Source organism: Salmo salar, chromosome 10 (assembly GCF_965601325.2).
Source record: "Salmo salar chromosome 10, fSalSal1, whole genome shotgun sequence".
In the NCBI taxonomy this organism is placed as follows: Eukaryota; Metazoa; Chordata; class Actinopteri; order Salmoniformes; family Salmonidae; genus Salmo; species Salmo salar.
Window position 1 is genome coordinate 65601412 of NC_138300.1, and position 25307 is coordinate 65626718.

A 25307-nucleotide genomic window follows, 5' to 3' on the forward strand; every position below is an offset into this window, starting at 1 on the left:
GTCTGCTTGAAACATGTTGGTGTTACAGACTCAGACAGGGAGAGGTTGAAAATGTCAGTGAAGACACTTGCCAGTTAGTCAGCACATGCTCGGAGTACACATCCTGGTAATCCGTCTGGCCCTGCGGCCTTATGAATGTTGACCTGTTTAAAGGTCTTACTCACATCAGCTGCAGAGAGCGTGATCACACAGTCATCCGGAACAGCTGATGCTCTCATGCATGTTTCAGTGTTACTTGCCTCGAAGCGAGCGTAGAAGTAATTTAGCTCATCTGGTAGGCTCGTGTCACGGGGCAGCTCTCGGCTGTGCTTCCCTTTGTAGTCTGTAATAGTTTGCAAGCCCTGGGTTAACGTTAGGATTTAGGTTAAAGGGTTAAGGTTAGGGGAAGGGTTAGCTTATATGCTAAGTAGTTGAAAAGTAGCTAGAAAAAGTAGTAAGTAGTTGCAAAGTAATTTTTTTGGTAATAAGCTAAAATTTGAAAGTGGTCCAAGATTTGAGCATGCAACCTTTGGGTTGCTAGACGTTTATGTTATACGAGACCAGGCTGAACGATAGACAAGTTGATGAACAAATAAGCTACCAAAATGTCGGAATTTATAGGCAGAAACATATCTAAATCAGCAAAAAAAATATCCTGCACCTCCTGTCAAAAAAACGTTCCGCTGTCTCTGACTGTAGCCTACAGCATTTTTTCTATATTAGCGGGTCGGGTGTGAGCCTCAGATTTTCACTTGATCACATATAGTCCGGTGGTTGTGGATGGGTTATTAGCAATTGTGGGCAGCTGCAGGTGAACAAACAGCTGACCCATGCACCACTAGGAGGTATGGCTACACGAGAATAGCTGGAGATTAACTCCAGTTATACATTAACTCAAAGAAACTGTGTGGACGTAATTGTGTTGGGAAAGTTTGCTTTCTGTGTTGCACTGAAGAAATCCCCTCACACTGGCCCTCTGCCAAAGATCATATTTGCTCAGGTCTTCTATTTCTATTTGGTTTGTTTTACGTAGACTTTGGAGACCTCATATTAGTACCTCATTCATTTATTCTGGGACCGCAAGGCAAACAAAACAAAAAAACGTTTGAATTCATATGATATTGCAAAACTGTATGGATCAAAAGATAGGCTACATTATAGATTGACCATCTATCAGGCTATTATCAAATAAAACTAAGAGAAGAGCCAATAGTGTTAGTGGTTGGGTCAGCCAGTTGGACTGTGCAGTGGGTAAATGACCTTTGTGTTAAATCTCCAGCTCATCAGTGCTTGTTTGAATCCACACAAAAGGAAGATATAGATGGTGTGACACTTTTTGGAGATTTTTGCCAGGATTTCTGTAGGATATTCCATATTCAGTCTGGTGAACAGATGTTCGCTATGATAACCTTGTGCTATCTACACATTCAGTCAAAGATCACTCATGACAAGATCTATAACTTTTAGAAAAGTTTTTAACACTTTAGCCCAAGACATGTCATGGAGTGAGGTGGAGTGACTAAGTATAAAAGAAGACAGACTGATTTTGAGGCGCTTAATCTGTTTTAGGCTATAGGCTAAAGGGGAATCAATAACATTTGGGTTAATTTCAAATAGCTTTTGGCTATTCAGTTGTATTGTTGCCTGCCCTTAATTGTATTCACAAGAAATAAAGACAGACCTATTCTGCATTAATTGTAACCTGTCTTTTCTCCAGAATACATCTGAACACTCTTCAAATGTTCAAAAGAGAAACCATGGGGGAGATGTTTGAACCTGAAATTATGAATCACATAAAAAGAGTATTGGTGAAGCTATGAGCTATATAATATATTTGATAGTCTTTACTTATACAGATTAGAAAATCAATATCTATATAGATCTATGTCAGTAATATAGATATTCTTATTCACTATAAATATTCAAAAGAAAATCTTTGACACAGTGCAGTGGCACAGTTATATTTGAGTAAAATAAATGACGAAAACGACAAATTTGGTGACGCAATGGGATTATGTGTATGCTGATCTAGAAGGAAGTGACGACAAAAGCGGCCACCACAACATGTTCGTTCGCATCTCCTGAAATTATTTTCGAGGCAACGTTACAGGTAAGTTAGGTGGCAACAGTAGCTTTTCCACAAACTGGACGTTGCGTGGAGAGACAAGTATTTGTGGGGCACAACCTAAGAGGGGAGTCGCTTTATGTGATCAACCCGTCGTTTACAAGCCAATTATATGCGAATTTGACGACGCTCACATTTCATTTTTTTTGTTCGCCAGTCATCACTCTAGATCGATAGACGGAATGCCCATGTGTCCAGGTTGGATTAGCTAACGTTAGCTACAGTAGCTAACTTGGAGAGCTGTAGACACTGGGTCTGGTTTTATAGGCTATCATCAGTGGTTTGCAAATTGCGTAATGACTATCATTTATGTAACTATCCAGTTAGCCACAGTCTGCCGTTGAACTGATGTATTTAGCTATCTTATTTGCAGTGACATAACATTTGCGGTGTATGAACAGTTGGAATAAGTGATACATTTATTAGATTTGTGGTGGGTGGAAAATGGCTAGCTAGCGAGATGTTTTTTTTTTCTTCAGCAATGTATCAATACAACGTTATTATAGCATAATCGTTGAGACATTGGAACATTTGTAGCAAGTCATCGCGTTGATATAAATGTATACGTTGTGTGAAGTTTGCTTTTCGTGTTGGCGTGAAGTGTCTGGCCCGGGCATTTACAAGGTCAATTAGAGAGAAAAAAGCTCGCGGTATCACTGTGTTCTAACCTGTCATTCATGAAGGACCAGTGCTATCCGGGGTCCATTGGACGTCCCTACCCTAGCCCTCGATCGTGAATCTCAGTTCGATTACATACTATCCTCTCACCATTACAACAGGGGAGGTTCATTTGTCTATATCGGGTCCGGATGGGAAAGCCCCAGGTTAATTTCGGAACGGGTTCAATTTATATCTGTATTTGTGATAATGGTTTCCCTTTGTAGCCAATTCAATTGCAGTAATTCAATTTGGTAACAGAATTGTACGTTTTAATCACTTAATAGCTATCAGTAAAAACGCGAACTAATTGGAAGGTCTTAGTTCACACAAGTAAAGGTAGACTATCATTATCATCCCTGCGTGAGGGAGAGAAATGAGAAAATATCTTAAAGATATGTGGGTTTTTGGTAACAGAATTAAAGGGGATACTTCGGGATTTTGGCATTGAGGCCATTCATCTACTCCTCACGAGTCCGATGAACTCGTGGATACCATTTGTATGTATCTGTGTCCAGTATGACGGAAGTTACAGGTAGTTTCATGAGCCAATGCCAACTACCGTCAGCGCAATGAATGGAAGTCTATGGGTATATAGACTGTCAGTCATTGTGCTATCGCTTGTTAGCAATTGTGCTAGTTAGCAACTTCCTTCAAACTGCACGCAGATAAATAAAATGGTATCCATGAGTTCTTCTGACTGTGAGGAAGTAGATAAAGGTCCTCATTGCCAAAATCCCGAAGTATTCCTTTAAGGTCCAGGGCAAAGTTTCTTAAACGTACACAAGGCAAATAATTTCTCAATAACTAAATATAAGTCTTATTAGTTGGCAGGGGTCTTCAGCATTGTTATGTTTTGATGTATTTCTAGTACCTATTTAAAGGGATATTTAGGCAACGAGGCCCCTTTATCTACTTCCCCAGAGTCAGATGAACTCACGGATACTATTTTAATGTCTCTATGTACAGTAATGAAGGAACTTAGTGGTAGTTTTGCGAGCCAATCCTAACTAGCGTTTGTGCAATGACTCAAAGTATTATGGTATCTGCTATCATATTAGCCGATACCACAGACTTGACTGGAAATCTATGGCAGGGTTTCCCAAACTCGGTCCAGAAATCAAAGCCTTTGCTTATTCCTAACTTTTAGGATGGAAAATCTTTGAAATGGTTATATGCTTTAATTTCTCAAATATAGACTCCTAACTTTCATTTGACACCAGATTTAACATGCTCCCATGAACTTCACATGTGCTTTTCAATTAATGGTGTGTTTTACTATCTCAACCCGCTTCAGATGCTGACAGACTTGGGAGGGGCTGTTTTGGATGACACACAGTGAAATAACAGAAAGCTATTTCCTGAGAATATCATCTACTCAACCTAGGGATTCAGAACACAATGACCAAACCTGACTCGAAGAGGAGCAGCATGGCTCTTGTCACTGGCAGACCTGCCAATGCTGCGGAGGAGCAGGTCAATAATGGCTCATCTGACCCTTCAGTGTCCGGTTCTCCCCACCACGCAGTGACCCCGGCGACTCCAACCAAACACAAATCTGCTAAACAAGTCTCCCGAGACAACCTTTCTAGACGAAACACGGAGTCTGAAGTATTCGACGACGGAACCAACACCTTTTTCTGGTGAGTGCTGCTGATCAATGGCAGGTCATTTTATTCTCCCAAACTGAAGGCTATCATTGTTGGCTATTGACGTGACAGTGCCTGGGGCTCTTTAGAAAGTGACAGCTCTGCTTTTTATGTGGGCTATGAATTCAAGGTTAATTGTACATTTGTCACATGCCACTGGAATACAAGCTCAGACAGGTTTTTCATGCCCCCATGTATTTGTGATGGACATTGAGTATTTTTGGTGAGACAGATCTTTTGTCTCTGTTAAACTAAAAGCGACATGCCTAAAAAGTTACCTACCATTATCTCAGATTGTGAAATGTGAGTTCAATAAAAGAAAATAGAGCTTTTTTTTTTTAACACTTTGTAAAAATGAATATGGACCAGAATGAGGCTCTCTCCTGACTACCTATTGTTCCTGCAGTCAAGAATTACCATCTTCAGATAAGGTTTTTATAAGATATCTCCAGATTTATTGTTGTCTGGAGCTCAAAAAGTATTAGTAGCAGTATGCAAATCAGAGAGCCAAATGAACAGCTCTTTCACAGATGTGATTCGGATCTAAAATAAAATTATATTTGTCACATGCGCCGAATAAAACGGGTGTAGACTTAACTGTGAAATACTTATGAGCCCTTCCCAATGATGCAGAGTAAAATAAATTATAATAAAAGTAAATAGTAACACAAGGAATAAAATGCACAAGATGGAGCTATATACAGGGAGTACCAGATCAATGTGCAGGGGTATGAGGTGTTTGAGGTAGATTTGTACATTAAGGCAGGGTAAAGTGACGAGGCATCAGGATAGATGAGAGTCAAATGAAGAACGGCGTTGCAGCAGCATATGATAAGTGTAAACGTGTGTATTCAGGAAGTATTTATACCCCTTGAATTATTCCACATTTTGTTGTTACAGCCTGAATTCAAAATTGATAGATTATTTTCTCACCCCCATCTGCACACAATACCCCATAATGACAAAGTGAAAATCCTTTTCAATACATTTGCTAAAATGTCTAAAAACATAAATACAAAAATATCTCATTTAGATAAGTATTCAAACCCGTGAGTCAATACTTTTTAGAAGCACCTTTGGCAGTGATTACAGCCGTGAGTCTTTCTGGGTAAGTCTCTACACCTGGATTGTGCAACATTTGCCCATTTTATTAATTTAGAAAATCCTTCAGCTCTGTGTAAAATTTGTTTTCATTTAGAATGGACTATTATCATGCACCTGTCTTGAAACAGGGGCAGGGGAAAAATACATGTCATCTATGCACTTAAATAGCGAATAGAGGATGCTTTTCTTGTGGTTAATTTTCATGCCTGCTAGGTAGGCTATACTCATGTTGTAAAGATAAGCAATGTGATTTAATATTTGCTCAATATCAGGAAAGTTGAGAAATCAATATAGTAGGCCTAGCCTATAGAATTCTGATGGGACCCTCTTTTTAATAGAAGCCATCACTCTGTTTTCTCATGCAATTGCATAGCCTTTTCGATTACGTTTACATTGATGTCAAAGTGATTAGGGGGACAATGGAGTGCTGAGTACCAGGCAGTTGTCAAGTTTGGTAGGCTACTAATGACCATCGGCAGCATCCGAGCTTTGAGAAGTCTGATTACCGTGACTAAACGGTCACATGGAATTTGACTGCCTTCATGACTCGTGACTGGCGGTGTGACGGTAATAGTCACCGCCCTATGCCTGGCACCTACTACTATACCCCGTTCAAAGGCACTTCAATATTTTGTCTTGCCCATTCATCCTCTGAATGGTACACATACACAATCCATGTCTCAATTGTCTCGAGGCTTAAAAACTTTATTTAACCTGTCTCCTCCCCTTCATATACACTGATTTTGAAGTGGATTTAACAATTGACATCAATAAGGGATCATAGCTTTCACCTAGTCAGTCTGTCATGGAAAAAGGTGTGTTTTGTATATCTCTGTTATGCATGGGAATAATACATTTAATAACAATATGTTTACATACACCTTAGCCAAATACATTTGTTTTTGTAACCCAACCTTGATCTGTACTTCTCAAACTTTGTCCCTGACCTGTTTAGAGAGCTCCTTGGGCTTCATGGTGTCCCTTGCTTAATGGTGTGGCAGACTCTGGGGCCTTTCAGAACGTGTGTGTGTGTGTGTGTGTGTGTGTGTGTGTGTGTGTGTGTGTGTGTGTGTGTGTGTGTGTGTGTGTGTGTGTGTGTGTACGCGCACACACACACACACACACACACACGGTTGAAGTCGTAAGTTTACATGCACATTAGCCAAATACATTTAAACTCAGTCTTTCACAATTCCTGACATTTAATCCAAGTAAAAATTCCCTTTTTTGGTCAGTTAGATTCACCACTTTATTTTAAGAATGTGAAATGTCAGGATAATAAGTGATTTATTTTGGCTCTTATTTCTTTCATCACATTCACAGTGGGTCAGAAGTTTACATAAACTCAATTAGTATTTGGTAGCATTGCCTTTAAATTGTTTAACTTGGGTCAAACGTTTCGGGTAGCCTTCCACAAGCTTCCCCCATTCCTCCTGACAGAGCTGGTGTAACTGAGTCAGGTTTGTAAGCCTCCTTGCTCGCGCATGCTTTTTCAGTTCTGCCCACACATTTTCTGTAGGATTGAGGTCAGGGCATTGTGATGGCCCCTCCAATGTCTTGACTTTGTTGTCCTTAAGCCATTTTGCTCAACTTTGGAAGTATGCTTGGGGTCGTTGTACATTTGGTAGACCCATTTTCAACCAAGATTTAACTTCCTGACTGATGTCGTGAGATGTTGCTTCAATATATTCACATTTTCTTTCCTCATGATGCCATCTATTTTGTGAAGTGCACCAGTCCATCCTGCAGCAAAGCACCCCCGCAACATGATGCTGCCACCCCATGCTTCACGGTTGGGATGGTGTTCTTCAGCTTGCAAGCATCCCCCTTTTTCCTCCAAACATAACAGTGGTCATTATTAGAGGTCGACTGATTCATCGGAATGGACGATTTAGTTAGGGCCGATTTCAAGTTTTTGTAATCGGCATTGTTGGGCACCGATTATGGCCGATTACATTGCACTCTACGAGGAGACTGTGTGGCAGGCTGACTTCCTGTTATGCGAGTGCGGCAAGGAGCCAAGGTAAGGTGCTAGCTAGCATTAAACTTCTCATAAAAAACAATCTTAACATAATCACTAGTTAACTACACATGGTTGATGATATTACTAGTTTATCTAGCTTGTCCTGCGTTGCATATAATCGATGCGGTTTCTGTTAATTTATCATTGAATCACAGCCTACTTCGCCAAACGGGTGATTTAACAAGCGCATTTGCGAAAAAAGCACTGTCGTTGCACCAAGGTGTACCTAACCATAAACATCAACGCTTTTCTTAAAATCAATACACAAGTATATATTTTTAAACCTGCATATTTAGTTAATATTGCCTGCTAACATGAATTTCTTTTAACTAGGGAAATTGTGTCACTTCTCTTGCGTTCTGTGCAACAGAGTCAGGGTATATGCAGCAGTTTGGGCCGCCTGACTCATTGAGAACTGTATGAAGACAGTTCTCAACGAGAACTTCGCCAAACGGGGGAGGATTTAACAAAAGTGCATTTGTGCTTTATTTCCGCAATCGTTGCACGAATGTACCTAACCATAAACATCAATACCTTTCTTAAAATCAATACACAGAAGTCTATTTTTTTAAACCTGCATATTTACTTAAAAGAAATTCATGTTAGCAGGCAATATTAACTAGGGAAATTGTGTCACTTCTCTTGTGTTCATTGCACGCAGAGTCAGGGTATATGCAACAGTTTGGGCTGCCTGGCTCGTTGCAAACTAATTATGACATAACATTGAAGGTTGTGCAATGTAACAGCAATATTTAGACTTATGGATGCCACCCGTTAGATAAAATACGTAACGGTTCTGTATTTCACTGAAAGAATAAACGTTTTGTTTTCGAAAGGATAGTTTCCATTTGACCATATTAATGACCTAAGGCTCGTATTTCTGTGTTATAATTAAGTCTATGATTTGATAGAGCAGTCTGACTGAGCGGTGGTAGGCAGCAGCATGCTCGTAAGCATTCATTCAAACAGCACTTTCCTGCGTTTGCCAGCAGCTCTTCGCAATGCATTGCGCTGTTTGACTTCAAGCCTATCAACTCCCGAGATTAGGCTGGCAATACTAAAGTACCTATTAGAACATCCAATAGTCAAGGTATATGAAATATATATATATATATAATACAAATGGTGTAGAGAGAAATAGTCCTATAATAACTACAGCCAAAACTTCTTACCGGGTATACTGAAGACTCGTGTTAAAAGGAACCACCAGCTTTCATATGTTCTGAGCAAGAAACTTAAACGTTAGCTTTTTTACATGGCACATATTGCACTTTTACTTCACCAACACTTTGTTTTTGCTTTATTTAAACCAAATTGAACATGTTTCATTATTTATTTGAGACTAAATTGATTTTATTGATGTATTATATTAAGTTAAAATAAGTGTATATTGTTCATTCAGTATTGTTGTAATTGTCATATATATATCTCTCTCTCTCTCGTCTGATTTAATCGGTACCGGCTTTTTTTTGTCCTTCAATAATCGGCAGCGTGTTTTTTTTTTTTTTTTTGGTCCTTCAATAATCGACATCGGCGTTGAAAAATTATCATCGGTTGGCCTCTAGTCATTATGGCAAAACAGTTCTATTTTTGTTTCATCAGACCAGAGGACATTTCTCCAAAAAGTACGATCTTTGTCACTGTGTGCAGTTGCAAACCGTAGTCTGGCTTTTTTATGGCGGTTTTGGAGCAGTGGCTTCTTCCTTGCTGAGCGGCCTTTCAGGTTATGTCGCTATAGGACTCGTTTTACTGTGGATATAGATACTTTTGTACCTGTTTCCTACAGCTTCTTCACAAGGTCCTTGGCTGTTGTTCTGGGATTGATTTGCACTTTTAGCACCAAAGCATGTTCTACTCTAGGAGACAGAACGCGTCTCCTTCCTCAGTGGTATAACGGCTGCGTGGTCCCATGGTGTTTATATTTGCGTACTATTGTTTGTACAGATGAACATGGTACCTTCAGGTGTTTGGAAATTGCTCCCAAGGATGAACCAGACTTGTGGAGGTCTACATTTGTTTTCTTCTGAGGTCTTGGCTGATTTCTTTTGATTTTCCCTTGATGTCAAGCAAAGAGGCACTGAGTTTAAAGGTAGGCCTTGAAATACATCCACAGGTACACCTACAATTGACTCAAATGTTGTCAATTAGCCTGTCGGAAGCTTCTAAAGCCATGACATCATTTTCTGGAATTTTCCAAGCTGTTTAAAGGCACAGTCAACTTACTGGAATTGTTATACAGTGAAAAAGTCTGTCTGTAAACAATTGTTAGAAAAATTACGTGTCATGCACAAAGTAGATGTCCTAAACGGTGTGCCAAAACTATAGTTTGTTAACCCCTACTCGACAGCCAGTGTAATCCCGTGGCGCGATATTCAAATACCTTAGAAATGCTATTACTTCAATTTCTCAAACATATGACTATTTTACACCATTTTAAAGACAAGACACTCGTTAATCTAACCACACTGTCCGATTTCAAAAAGGCTTTACAACGAAAGCAAAACATTAGATTATGTCAGCAGAGTACCCAGCCAGAAATAATCAGACACCCATTTTTCAAGCTAGCATATAATGTCACATAAACCCAAACCACAGCTAAATGCAGCACTAACCTTTGATGATCTTCATCAGATGACACCCCTAGGACATTATGTTATACAATACATGCATGTTTTGTTCAATCAAGTTCTTATTTATATCAAAAACCAGCTTTTTACATTAGCATGTGACTAGCATTCCCACCGAACACTTCCGGTGAATTTACTAAATTACTCACGATAAACGTTCACAAAAAACATAATTATTTTAAGAATTATAGATACAGAACTCCTCTATGCACTCGATATGTCCGATTTTAAAATAGCTTTTCGGTGAAAGCACATTTTGCAATATTCTCAGTAGATAGCCCGGCATCACAGGGCTAGCTATTTAGACACCCAGCAAGTTTAGCACTCACCAAAGTCAGATTTACTATAAGAAAAATGTTATTACCTTTGCTGTCTTCGTCAGAATGCACTCCCAGGACTTCTACTTCAATAACAAATGTTGGTTTGGTTCAAAATAATCCATAGTTATATCCAAACAGCGGCGTTTTGTTCGTGCGTTCAAGACACTATCCGAAAGGGTAAATAAGGGTGACGAGCACGACGCATTTCGTGACAAAACATTTCTAAATATTCCATTACCGTACTTCGAAGCATGTCAACCGCTGTTTAAAATCAATTTTTATGCAATTTTTCTCGTAAAAAAGCGTTAATATTCCGACCGGGAGTGGTGGTTTTCGTTCAAAGAGAGAGAAAATAAAAACATCTCGTGCACGAGCCCCAGTCTGATCGTCCTCTGACAGGCCACTATCCAAACGCGCTAATGTGTTTCAGCCAGGGGCTGCCTCGATATCATTCAGCTTTTTCCCGGGTTCTGCGAGCCTATGGGAGCCGTAGGAAGTGTCACGTTACAGCAAAGATCCTAAATGTTCAATAAACAGAGGCAAGAAGCCCAAGGAATGGTCAGAGAGGGTACTTCCTGTTTGGAATCTTCTCAGGTTTTTGCCTGCCATATGAGTTCTGTTATACTTACAGACACCATTCAAACAGTTTTAAAAACTTTAGGGTGTTCTATCCAAAGCTAATAATTATATGCATATTCTAGTTTCTGGGCAGGAGTAGTAACCAGATTAAATCGGGTACGTTTTTTTATCCAGCCGTGCAAATACTTCCCCCTATCCCCAACAGGTTAACAAGACATTTGTGGAGTGGTTGAAAAATGAGTTTTAATGACTCCAACCTAACTGTATGTAAACTTCTGACTTCAACTGTATATCGACATAACCTGAAAGGCTGCTCAGCAAGGAAGAAGCCACTGCTCCAAAACCGGAATTAAAAAAGATATACTACGGTTTGCAACAGCACATGGGAAAAAGATCTTACTTTTTGGAGAAATGTCCTCTGGTCTGATGAAACAAAAATAGAACTGTTTGGCCATAAATGACCATTGTTATGTTTGGAGGAAAAATGGGGATGCTTGCAAGCGGAAGAACACCATCTCAACCGTGAAGCAAGGGGGTGGCAGCAGCATGTTGTGGGGGTGCTTTGCAGCAGGAAGGAGTGGTGCACTTCACAAAATAGATGGCATCATGAGGTAGAAAATTATGTGCATATATATTGAAGCAACATCTCAAGACATCAGTCAGTAAGTTAAAGCTTGGTCGCAAATGGGTCTTGCAAATGGACAATGACCCCAAGCATACTTCCAAAGTTGTGGCAAAATGGCTTAAGGACAACAAAGTCAAGGTATTGGAGTGGCCATCACAAAGCCCTGACCTCAATCCTATAGGACATTTGTGGGCATAACTGAAAAGGCGTGTGTGAGCAAGGAGGCCTACAAACCTGACTCAGTTACACCTGCTCTGTCAGGAGGAATGGGCCAAAATTCACCCAACTTATTGTGGAAGGCTACCCGAAACGATGTTTGATCCAAGTTAAACAATTTAAAGGCAATGTTACCAAATACTAATTGAGTGTACTGTATGTAAACTTCTTACCCACTGGGAATGTGATGAAAGAAATTATTCTCTACTATTCTGACATTTCACTTAAAATAAAGTGGTGTTCCTAACCGACCTAAGACAGGACATTTTTACTATGATTAAATGTCAGGAATTGTGAAACTGAGTTGAAATGTATTTGGCTAAGGTGTATGTAAACTTCTGACTTCAACTGTACCTGTGTGCGGTCTATATTATTTATATGTATATGAGATAATGTGACACTTAGATTGCACACAGTTGGACATTATTTAACTAATTCTGTGACTTCTGAAGGTAATTGTTTGCACCAGATCTTATTGAGGAGCTTCATAGCAATGGGGGTGAATACATATGCACGCACCACTTTTCAGTTTTTTATTTTTTAGAATAACTTTTTTCACTTCACCAATTTTGACTATTTTGTGTGTCCATTACATGAAATCCAAATAAAAATCTATTTAAATTACAGGTTGTAATGTGACAAAATAATAGGAAAAACGCCAAGGGGGATGAATAGTTTTGCAAGGCACTGTATAAACATTGCAATTCCTTTCGAATGAGCGGCTGATCATGTGCAAAGTATTAGCATTTCCATGAGCATAGTTACCAGCTGTATGTATGATGGTGAAGTGCTTTGTCTTTTCTCATGCTCTTTCTTACATGGCCCTCTCTCTTAATTTGGTTTTACAAGCTGTCATATCGGTTTAGTTCACTAGGGACCTTTCATTGCATTGGATTAGTAACCTATAACTATACTGTGTGTATGTAATTCTGTGTGATTATTTAGTTAGCTAGTAAATAAATAATTAAACCAATTTGTATCGCTGATTCATTTATGCTAGGGTTCTTGCAGATATCCAAGGATTTCGCGAAATTCAAAATGAGACTTATAGAAGATAACAATGCCTTGATGGCTGAATTGTAGGAGAGATCTTTTAGAGTTAATTCGAAAACGGTAACTCATGAAACAAACTTTTTCCTGGTGCCCCAAGATTGCTTATGTATTAATTGTTACATGAGTAATTTAATCATTGTTATAATGAAACATTGTTTTATCAATTCGATTAATTATCGTCATCACATTAATGATAGCCAAAGACACAACACTACCAAGTGAATAGTGGACTGTGAGATAGGCTAGGCCTTAAAGCTAGTCAATTGGAGTGTGCTGATCTTTGTTTGGTGCCTGCATGGAAGGATGTCCCAGCAAGCTTTTCTCCCCAGTGGTTTGTTGTTAGGCAGGAGTCATATAAGAGGCTCTCTCCTGCCAAACGGATTACAGAGGGAGAACAACAAAACCACATGCCCGCTCCATGACTCAACATCACCATCTTGTCATATCAGGCCTATGCGATCTGCATACAACACCTTCTTTATGGCATGCGGCAGCTCTCTTTACTCCCCTCCATGCTCCATGTATATTTATCGTTATCCCTTTCCCTCCCCCTCCTTCTATCACTTTACATTTCCAATTCAAGGATACTCTATTGATAGAACATTTTTGTAAATATTGCCAAAGCCAAATCGTTTGTTATTTTTCTCTCTGTCTCTCACAAACTCACTAGCTCACCTAGGGCTGGGCGATTTGGCCTAAAAATCTGATCAATTTTCTTTTCAAACTTATGGGCGTCTTATGATATGCAGTGCATTCTGAAAGTATTCAGACCCCTTCCTCTTTTCCACATTTTGTTACGTTACAGCCTTATTCTAAAATGGATTACACACCAAAAAATCCTCATCAATCTACAGTTGTGGCCAAAAGTTTTGAGAATTACAAAAATAATAATTTACAGAAAGTCTGCTGCCTCTGTCTTTAGATATTTTTGTCAGATGTTACTATGGAATACTGAAGTATAATTACAAGCATTTCACAAGTGTCATAGGGTTTTATTGCCAATTGCATGAAGTTGATGCAAAGAGTATTTGTAGTGTTGACACTTCTTTTTCAAGACCTCTGCAATCTGCCCTGGCTTGCTGTCAATTACCTTCTGGGCCACATCCTGACTGATGGTAGCCCATTCTTGCATAATCAATGCTTGGAGTTTGTCAGAATTTGTGGGTTTTGTTTGTCCACCCGCCTCTTGAGGATTGACCACAAGTTCTCAATGGGATTAATGTCTGGGGAGTTTCCTGGCCATGGACCCAAAATATCAATGTTTTGTTCCCCGAGCCACTTAGTTATCACTTTTGCCTTATGGCAAGGTGCTCCATCATGCTGGAAAAGGTATTGTTCGTCACCAAACTGTTCCTGGATGGTTGGGAGAAGTTGCTCTTGGAGGATGTGTTGGTACTATTCATGGCTGTGTTCTTAGGCGAAATTGTGAGTGAGCCCACTCCCTTGGCTGAGAAGCAACCCACACATGAATGATCTCAGGATGCTTTACTGTTGGCATGACACAGGACTGATAGTAGCGCTCACCTTGTCTTCTCCGGGCAAGCTTTTTTCCGGATGCCCCAAACAATCGGAAAGGGGATTCATCAGATGGAATGACTTTACCCCAGTCCTCAGCAGTCCAATCCCTGTACCTTTTGCAGAATCAGTCTGTCCCTGATGTTTTTCCTGGACAAAAGTGTCTTCTTTGCTGCCCTTCTTGACACCAGGCCATCCTCCAAAAGTCTTCGCCTCACTGTGCGTGCAGATGCACTCACACCTGCCTGCTGCCATTCCTGAGCAAGCTCTGTACTGGTGGTGCTCCGATCCTGCAGCTGAATCAACTTTAGGAGCTTGCTGGGCTTTCTTGGGCACCCTGAAGCTGCCTTCACAACAATTTAACTGCTCTCCTTGAAGTTCTTGATGATCCGATAAATGGTTGATTTAGGTACAATCTTACTGGCAGCAATATCCTTTCCTGTGAAGCTTTTTTGTGTGCAAAGCAATGATGACGGCACGTGTTTCCTTGCAGGTAACCATGGTTGACAGAGGAAGAACAATGATTCCATGCACCACCCTCCTTTTCAAGCTTCCAGTCTGTTATTCGAACTCAATCAGCATGAGAGAGTGATCTCCAGCCTTGTCCTCATCAACACTCACACCTGTGTTAACGAGAGAATCACTGACATGATGTCAGCTGGTCCTTTTGTGGCAGGGCTGAAATGCAGTGGAAATGTTTTTGTTGGGATTCAGTTCATTTGCATGGAAAAGAGGGACTTTGCAATTCATCTAATCACTCTTCGTAACATTCTGGAGTATATGCAAATTGCCATCATACAAACTGAGGCAGCAGACTTTGAAAATGTATATTTGTGTCATTCTCAAACCTTTTGGCCACGACTGTACATACAATACCCCATAATGACAAAGCAAAAACATATATTTTTTAAATTTTTTGCAAATGTATTAAAAATATAAAAACATACATTATTTACATAAGTATTCAGACCCTTTGCTATAAGACTTGAAATTGAGCTCAGGTGCATCCTGTTTTCAATTAATCATCCTTTCAGTTTCTACAATTTTATTGGGGTCCACCTGTGGTAAAGTACATTTATTGGACATGATTTTGGAAAGGCGCACACCTGTCTAAATAAGGTCCCACAGTTGACAGTGCACGTCAGAGCAAAAACCAAGCCATGAGGTTGAAGGAATTGTCCGTAGAGCTACGAGACATGATTGTGTCGAGGCACCGCTCTGGGGAAGGGTACCATTTAACATTTCTGCATCATTTAAGGTCCCCAAGAACACAGTGGCCTCCATTCTTGAATGGAAGAAGTTTGGAACCACCAAGACGCTTCCTAGAGCTGGCTGCCCTGCCAAACTGAGCAATCGGGGGAGAAGGACTTTGGTCAGGGAGATAACCAAGAGTCCAATGGTCAATCTGACGTATCTTCAGAGTTCCTCTGTGGAGATGGTTGTCCTTCTCCCATCTCTGCACCACTCCACCTATCAGGCCTTTGTGGTAGAGTGGCCAGACGGAAGCCACTCCTCAGTAAAAGGGACATGATAGCCTGCTTGGAGTTTGCCAAAAGCTACCTAAAGGACTTTAACCATGAGAAACCAAATTCTCTGGTCTGATTTAACGCAATGCCTTGAATGCCAAGCGTCACGTCTGGAGGAAACCTGGCACCATCCCTATGGTGAAGCATGGTGGTAGCAGTATCATGCTGTGGGATGTTTTTCAGTGGCAGGGACTGGGAGTCTAGTCAGGAAAGATTAACTGATCAAAGAACTGAGAGATCATTGATGAAGACCTCCAACTGGGGCGAAGGTTCACCTTCCAACAGGACAACGACCCTAAGACAATGCAGGAGCGGCTTCCGAACAAAATATTCCACTGATTTCAAATCTCGGTCCTCCAGAAAGTGGAGAGCTAAATATTTGCAGTTCTACTACATGATATCTTGTGGAGAGCTAAATGTCCTTGAGTGGCCTAGCCAGAGCCCGGACTTGAACCCAATCAAACATCTCTGGAGACGCTCCCCATCCAACCTGACGGAGCTTGAGAGGATCTGCAGAGAAGAATGGGAGAAACTCCCCAACTACAGGTGTGCCAAGCTTTTAGTGTCATATCCAAGAAGACTCAAGGCTGTAATCGCTGCCAAAGGTGCTTCTTCAAAGTTCTGAGTAAATGGTCAGATTACTTATGTAAATGTGACCCATTTCAGGAAACTAGGCATATGTTGCGTGTCACTACTTCACAGGAGAGCCATTTTGAATGTAAACTTTTTTTTTCTTCAGAAATGCCTTCTGGAACATGAACTTTCATGTGCCTTATAACAAACTTTTATTCCATCTGGAAATATGAATTACATTTTTTAATTGAGCCTAGTTGATTTAGTCACGGAAAAAGACAGGAATCTTCCCGCTAGCCATGATTGGCTGAGAATGCATTGACTGGACATGCAAAGATGAGTTTGGATTGATATGCCATGTATCACACTTCTGTCTATAACATGAGCTGGTCAGTATGTGTAGGTCATCCTTTCTAATGGGTATTTTTTTTGAAAGATATCATGTAGTAGAACTGCAAAAATTTAGCTCGTCACTTTCTGGAGGACCGAGTTCTGAAATCAGTGGAATCGGTGGAATTTTTTTGTATGATAGCCAAGGAGATGGAGAAAATTCTGCCGTTTTGATTGCAAAAATGCAAAGGGAGTCAGAACACACAAGGCTATTGTGTAAATCACCTGTGTCCGGATTACATCTTCAAACTAAGGTCATCCGTGACAGAGGGAGAAGCGTCTATCCGTGTAAGATATTATACTTATCTAATTTTGTCAGTCGTTTCAAGTTAAAGCGTACTGTTAGCTAGCAATCTTAACCCAGCTAGCTTTCTAGCTACCGTTACCTGTATGATCTGTGGGGTAATATTATTTGTATCTCAGATCCATTTGCATTGCTAGTTATAGCCTAATTTTAGCCAGCTACATGTCTAAACAAAACTCTACATGCAAGTAAACCGTTCACTACACCTTCGGGTTCCTGTGTATGTGACAAATCAACTTTTGATTTTACTTGATATAGTATGTGTTTACCAGAGACGTTAATGTGAAAAACATGACCTGCACCAAAGTCAAATTAGGATATAATGTTAGGCCAATGAGACAGTGTCCTAGAACTTGGACACTGTCTCATTGGCCTAACATTATATCCTAATTTGACTTTGGTGCAGGTCATGTTTTTCATATTCTCCGGTAGAATGTCCTACTTTTATTTCATCACACTCACAATCTTAAGCTTTTTTCTGTAATTGGCCCGCCATTAACTTGTAAATAATGTTGTACATTTATTTTCCTGTAATAAACAAGACAAATTAGCTAAATTGGAGACATCAGCTTTATGATATTGTAATTCTTTGATCTGGCTGACAAGCTAGAAACTAACCAAAACATTGTTTTGAAAGTTGCTTTTAGTTGCCTGGTTTGCTAGATTGACAGATACTAAATTCATTTTTAAACAGGTGGATTTATTAGTGTTAAAATACTGTGGTTATGCTATTTTGTGTTTTATACTTTTTCATAATGACAAGTTTGCTGTCGGACAACAATATAATGTTCATGATGTCACTGTGACAACTTTCGATAGATGTAGTATAAACCTGCCTTTTTAGTTTTGAAATCATAGCCTCTCAAACTTTATTTGTCACATGCGCCAGTCACGACCTTATCGTGAAATACTTAATTGCAAGCCCTTAACTCTTCTTGAACTGCATTGTTGGTTAAGAAAATATTTACCAAATAAACTAAAGTAAACATTTTTTTAAAGTAATACAATAACGAGGCTATATACAGGGTACCGAGTCAGTGTGCGGGGGTACAGGTTAGTCGAGGTAATTTGTACATGTAAGTAGGGGTAAAGTGACTATCCATAGATGGTAAATAGCAAGTAGCAGCAGTGTAAAAAAACTAATTGGGGGGGGGGGTAGTCAATGTAAATAGTCCGGTGGCTATTTGATTAATTGTTCAGCAGTCTTATGGCTTGGGGGTAGAAGCTGTTAAGGAGCCTTTTGGCCCTAGACTTTGCCCTCCGGTTCACCTACAACTTGGGTGACTGGAGTCTTTGACCATTTTTTTTGTTGGTATATACAGTACCAGTCAAAAGTTTGGACACCTTCTCATTCAAGTGTTTTTCTTTATTTTTACTATTGTTCTACATTGTAGAATAATAGTGAAGACATCAAAACTATGAAATAACACATTTTGAATCATGTAGGAACCAAAAGTGTTAATCAAAATATATTTATATTTGCCTTTCTTCAAAGTAGCCACCCTTTACCTTGACAGCTTTGCACACTCTTGGCATTTCTTCTAAACCAGCTTCATGAGGTAGTCACTTGGAATGCATTTCCATTAACAGGTGTGCCTTGTTAAAAGTTATTTTGTGGAATTTCTTTCCTCCTAAATGCATTTGAGCCAGTCAGTTCTGTTGTGACAAGGTGGGTGGGGGGTATACAAAAGATGGCCCTATTTGGTAAAAGACCAAGTCCATATTATGGCAAGAACAACTCAAATAAGCAAAGAGAAACGACAGTCCATCATTACTTTAAAACATGAAGGTCAGTCAATCCGGGACATTTCAAGAACTTTGAAAGTTTCTTCAAGTGTAGTCGCAAAAACCATCAAGCGCAATGTTGAAACTGGCTTTCATGAGGACCGCCACAAGAAAGGAAGACCCAGAGTCACCTCTGCTGCAGAGGAAAAGTTCATTAAAGTTACCCGCACCTCCAGAAATTGCAGCCCAAATAAATGCTTCACAGAGTTCAGGTAAGACACACCTCATCAACTGTTCAGAGGTGACTGTGTGAATCAGGTCTTCATGGTCCAATTGCTGCAAAGAAACCACTACTAAAGGACACCAATAATAAGAAGACTGGCTTGGGCCAGGAAACGCAACCAATGGACCAGTGGAAATCTATCCTTGTCTGATGAGTACAAATTTGAGATGGAAGAGGTGTGGGGGTGCTTTGCTGGTGACACTCAGCGACTCATTTAGAATTCAAGGCACACTTAACCAGCATAGATACCACAGTGGCAGGTAGCCTAGTGGTTAGAGCGTTGGACTAGTAATCGAAAGGTTGCAAGATCGAATCCCCGAGCTGACAAGGTAAAAATCTGTCGTTCTGCCCCTGAACAAGGCAGTTAACCCACTGTTCCTAGGCCGTCATTGAAAATAAGAATTTGTTCTTTAACTCACTTTCCTAGTTAAATAAAGGTAAAGTAACTGTTGGTTTTTCAACAGGACAATGACCCAAAACACACCTCCAGACTGTGGTAAGGGCTATTTGACCAAAGAGAGTGATGGCGTGCTGCATCAGATGACCTGGCCTCCACAATCACCCGACCTCAACCCAATTGAGATGGTTTGGGATGAGTTGGACCGCAGAGTGAAGGAAAAGCAGCCAACAAGTGCTCAGCATATGTGGGAACTCCTTCAAGACTGTTGGAAAAGCATTCCAGGTGAAGCTGTTTGAGAGATTGCCAAGAGTGTGCAAAGCTGTCATCAAGAATCTAAAATATATTTAGATTTTTTTGGGGTTACTACATGATTCCATATGTGTTATTTCATAGTTTTGATGTCTTCACTATAATTATACAATGTAGAAAATAGTAAAAGTAAAGAAAAACCCTTGAATGAGGTGTCCAAACTTTTGACTTCTACTGTAGGTCCTGGAATGCAGGAAGCTTGGCCCCAGTGATGTACTGGGCTGTACACACTACCCTCTGTAGCGCCTTATGGTCAGATGTCGAGAAGTTGATATAACAGGCGGGGATGCAACCGGTCAGGATGCTCTCTGGTGCATCTGTAGGACTATTTGAGGATCTGGAGACCCATGCCAAATCTTTTCAATCTCCTGAGGGGGAAAAGGCGTTGTCATGCCCTCTTCACGACTCTCTTGGTGTGTTTGGACCACGTTAGTTTGTTGGTGATGTGGACACTACAGCCCTGTTGACGTTAATGTGGGCCTGTTCGGCCCGCTTTTTCCTATGGTCCACGATCAGCTCCTTTGTCTTGCTCACGTTGAGGGAGAGGTTGTTTTCCTGGCACCACACTGCAGGTCTCTGACCTCCTCCCTACAGGCCGTCATCATTGTTGGTAATCCGGCCTACCAATGATGTGTCATCAGAAATCTTAATGATGGTGTTGGAGTCATGTTTGGCCACGCAGTCATGGGTGATCAGGGAGTACGGGAGGGGACTAAGCATTCACCCCTGAGGCCCCAGTGTTGAGGATTAGAGTTGTCTACCATTACCACCTGGTGGTGGCCCGTCAGGAAGTCTAGGATCCAGTTGCAGAGGGAGGTGTTTGGTCAAAGGGTCCTTAGCTTAGTGATGAGTTTTGTTGTCACTATGGTGTTGAAATGCTGAGCTGTAGTCAATAAACAGCATTCTCACATTGGTGTTTTCTTTTGTCCAGCTGGGAAAGGGCAGTGTGGAGTGTGATTGCCTCATCTGTGGATCTGTTGAGGCGGTATGTGAATTGGAGTGGGTCTAGGGTTCCGGGAGGATGCTGTTGATGTGAGCCATGACCAGCTTTTCAAAGCACTTCATGGCTACCGACGTGAGTGCCAAGGGCGGTAATCATTTAGGCAGGTTATCTTTGCTTCCTTGGGCACATGGACTATGCTGGTCTGCTTGAAACATGTAGGTATTATAGACTTGGTCAGGGAGAGGTTGAAAATGTCAGTGAAGACACATGCCAGTTGGTCCGCACATGCTTTGAGTACACGTCCTGGTAATCCGTCTGGCCCCACAGCTTTGAATTTTGACCTGATTAAAGGTCTTGCCCACATCGGCTATGGAGAGCGTGATCACGCAGTCGGCCGGAACAGCTGGTGTTCTCATGCATGCTTCAGTGTTGATTGCCGTATTTAGCTCGTCTGGTAGGTTCGTGTCACTGGGCAGCTCCCGGCTGGGTTTCCCTTCGTAGTCTATTCGTTTTCAAGCCCTGCCACATTCACTAATATTGACTAGAGGTTGACCGATTATGATTTTTCAACGCCGATACCGATTTATTGGAGGGCCAAAAAAGCCGCTACCGATTTTAATCGGCCAATTATTTTTTTTATTTTTTTGTAATAATGACAATTACAACAATACTGAATGAACACTTATTTTAACTTAATATAATACATCAATAAAATCAATTTAGCCTCAAATAAATAATGAAACATGTTCAATTTGGTTTAAATAATGCAAAACAAAGTGTTGGAGAAGAAAGTAAAAGTGCAATATGTGCCATGTAAGAAAGCTAATGTTTAAGTGCCTTGCTCAGAACATGAGAACATATGAAAGCTGGTGGTTCCTTTTAACATGAGTCTTCAATATTCCCAGGTAAGAAGTTTTAGGTTATAGGAATTATAGGACTATTTCTCTCTATACGATTTGTATTTCATATACCTTTGACTATTGGATGTTCTTATAGGCACTTTAGTATTGCCAGTGTAACAGTATAGCTTCCGTCCCTCTCCTCGCTCCTACCTGGGCTCAAACCAGGAACACATCGACAACAGCCACCCTCGAAGCAGCGTTACCCATGCAGAGGAAGGGAAACAACTACTCCAAGTCTCAGAGCGAGTGACATTTGAAACGCTATTAGCGTGCAACCGGCTAACTAGCTAGCCATTTCACATCGGTTACACCAGCCTAATCTTGGGAGTTGATAGGCTTGAAGGGGTGGGTATAATTTGTGGAACGTTCCAACAGGAATCTGTTCCAAAAAACGTAAAGTAAAAGGTTGCCAACCAACAACGCATACAAAGTAGCAACACATACAAACCTAGCTAACTAGCTGTTGAATAGGCATCAACTCACCACGTAGCTTATTCTTAATGTTTGTCCATAGTCAAACAGACATGTGAGGACAGACATTTTTCGGAATAAACGTGATAAGTGAAAAACGCTATGAAATAGACCACTCCCTACCCGGTATTTTATTCTGCCGCTATACAACTTTGTATGCGTTGTTTTTTGAAAACCTTGTTATTTACGAAGTTTTTGGAATAGATTCCTGTTGGAACGTTCCACAAATTATACCCACCCAGGTTGAAGTCATAAACAGCGCAATGCTTGAAGCACAGCGAAGGGCTGTTTGAATGAATGCTTACGAGCCTGCTGCTGCCTACCACCACTCAGACTGCTCTATCAAATCATAGATTTAATTATAATATAATAAACACACAGAAATACGAGCCTTAGGTCATTAATATGGTCGAATCCGGAAACTATCATCTCGAAAACACACTTTTTTTTCTTTCAGTGACATACGGAACCGTTCCGTATTTTATCTAACGGGTGGCTAAGTCTAAATATTCCTGTTAGGCATTGATGTTTATGGTTAGGTACATTGGTGCAACGACAGTACTTTTTTCGGAAATGCGCTTGTTAAATCAACACCGTTTGTCGAAGTAGGCTGTGATTCAATGAAAATTAACAGGCACCGCATCGATTATATGCAACGCAGGACACGTTAGATAAACTAGTAATATCATCAACCATGTGTAGTTAACTAGTGATTATGTTAAGATTGATAGTTTTTATAAGTATAATGCTAGCTAGCAACTTACCTTTGCTTCTTGCTGCCCTCGCGTAACAGGTAGTCAGCCTGTTAATCCTTGTGGAGTGCAATGTAAGGAAGGTGGTTAGAGCGTTGGACTGGTAACCGAAGGTTGCAAAAACGAATCCCCCCTGAACAAGGCAGTTAACCCCCGTTTCTAGGCCGTCATTGTAAATAAGAATGGTTTCTTAATCTGACTTGCCTAGTTAAATAAAGGTGTAAAAAAAAAAAAAAATATTAAAAAAAAAACGCCAAATCGGTGGCCAAAAATACCGATTACCGATTGTTATGAAAACTTGACTTCGGCCCTAATTAATCGGCCATTCCGATTAATCGGTCGACCTCTAATATTGACTCACTTCTTGCAGCAGGCATTATAGAAAATAGACAGTCCTCAAAACAATCTCTCAATCACAAGCCCACATGCTAATCAGTAGCTAGCTGATCTTTATGTTTCAAGTTTAGCCAACTTAGACATTTTTGCTAGCTAACATGGCAGAATAGTTGAATAGTCATACACACCCTTCTGTTTGAATAGCATGCTAGCCTGTCCACTTTGTTCAGATTTGAAATCAAGTGGCCTACCTTATTTCTCACAATGATTGCACATTTATAAAACAGACTTGACAGGTAGTATAACAGTCTTTGGCTAAAATGCTTCTAGCGGTACGTGGTACAGCAATGCCATGTGTGACAAATTAAGCATTAATTTTCCAGAATCAATGTTCATTGATTCTTCCCTTTTAGTAGTGTCTGCTTTGAGGAGTATCGTTATCTTCTGTTACAGTTAAATGTCTCAATGTGTTCCGGTGTCCATATGAGACCAAACCTCAAATGCAAATAGCCAGTTGAAACCACTTGTCAGTGAGGACGAAGTGTTCTCATCTTTGTTGTTTTGAGTGGCACAGGGAGGGGCTGTGTGTGTGAAGAGGCGGAAGGATTTCACTCTTGCCAAAATATGTCCAATGTGTTTCAATGGGCTTATTCTGTCCAATGTGTTTGACAGATCCAATGTGTTTAAATGGGCTTATTTTGGACCTAAGCTTGTCGCCTTCCTTTGGGACAATGATTCCCATTGTTTGGGCGAAAACATGAGAATCTCGTCAGTATACAGTGCCTTCAGAAAGTATTCACACCCCTTGACTTTTTCCAAGTTTTGTTACAAAGTGGGATTAAAATGGATTTGATTGTCTCATTTGTCAATGATCTACACTCAATACTCTAATGTCAAAGTGGAGAAAATGTGTATTTTTGTTTTCTTTATGGAAAAGTAAACCCCATCTTTATTTGATAAGTATTCAGCCTGTGAGCCAATACATGTTAGAATCACCTTTGGCAGAGATTACTGCTGCGAGTCTTTCTGGGTAAGTCTGTGTTTTGCAGACCTTGATTGTACAATATTTGCCCATTCTTTAAAAAATTATTCAAGATCTGTCAAGTTGGTTGTTATCATTGCGAAACAGTTATTTTATAGTCTTGCCATAGATTTGCAAGACGATTTTAAGTCAAAACTGTAACTAGGCTACTCAGGAACATTCAATGTTGTCTTGGTAAGCAGCTCCAGCGTAGATTTGGCTTTGTGTTTTAGGTAGTTCAAATCAAACTTTATTTGCCACCTGCGCTGAATACAACAAGTGCTAACTTTTACCGTGAAAGGTGTCCTGCTGAAAGGTGAATTTGTCTCCCCAGTGTCTGTTGGTTAAGTCTGCTTTCCAAGTTTTCCTCTAGGATTTTGCTTGTGCTTAGTTCTTTTTTTTTCTTATTTTTTTTTATCATAAAGAAACTCCCAGGTCCTTGCCGATGACAAGCATTCCCATAACATGATGCAGCCACCACCATGATTGAAAATATGAAGAGTGGTACTCGGCGATGTGTTGGATTTGCCTGAAGCATAACGCCTTGTATTCAGGACAGAAAGTACATTTCTTTGCCAAAATGTTTACAGTATTGCCTTATTGCAAACAGGATGCATGTGTTTTTTTTTTTTTGTAATGTTTATTCTGTACAGCTTTCATTTTCACTCTGTCATTTATGTTAGTATTGTGGAGTAACTACAATGTTGTTGATCCATCCTCCTTTATCTCTTAACACAGCCATTAAACTCTAACCGTTTTAATCATCATTGGCCTCATGGGGAAATCCCCGAGCGGTTTCCTCCTTCTCCGGCAACTGAGTTAGGAAGGGCACCTGTCTTTGTAGTGACTGGGTGTGTTGATACACCAGCCAAAGTGTAATTAACTGCACCATGCTCAAAG

General features: G+C 40.3%; 1 protein-coding gene across 2 annotated transcripts in view; it reads left to right on the forward strand.

Moving 5' to 3' along the window:
- The first annotated feature begins 2000 nt into the window (after nucleotides 1-2000).
- The window catches only part of ptdss2 (phosphatidylserine synthase 2), a 50155-nt gene continuing 26848 nt past the window's right edge, over nucleotides 2001-25307 (forward strand). For both annotated transcript variants that reach the window (XM_014123837.3, XM_014123838.3), the window contains exons 1-2: nucleotides 2001-2089; nucleotides 4059-4404. In XM_014123837.3, the coding sequence (XP_013979312.1) occupies nucleotides 4163-4404 (242 nt within the window). In that variant the 5' untranslated portion in view covers nucleotides 2001-2089; nucleotides 4059-4162. The remainder of the gene's footprint in view (nucleotides 2090-4058; nucleotides 4405-25307) is intronic.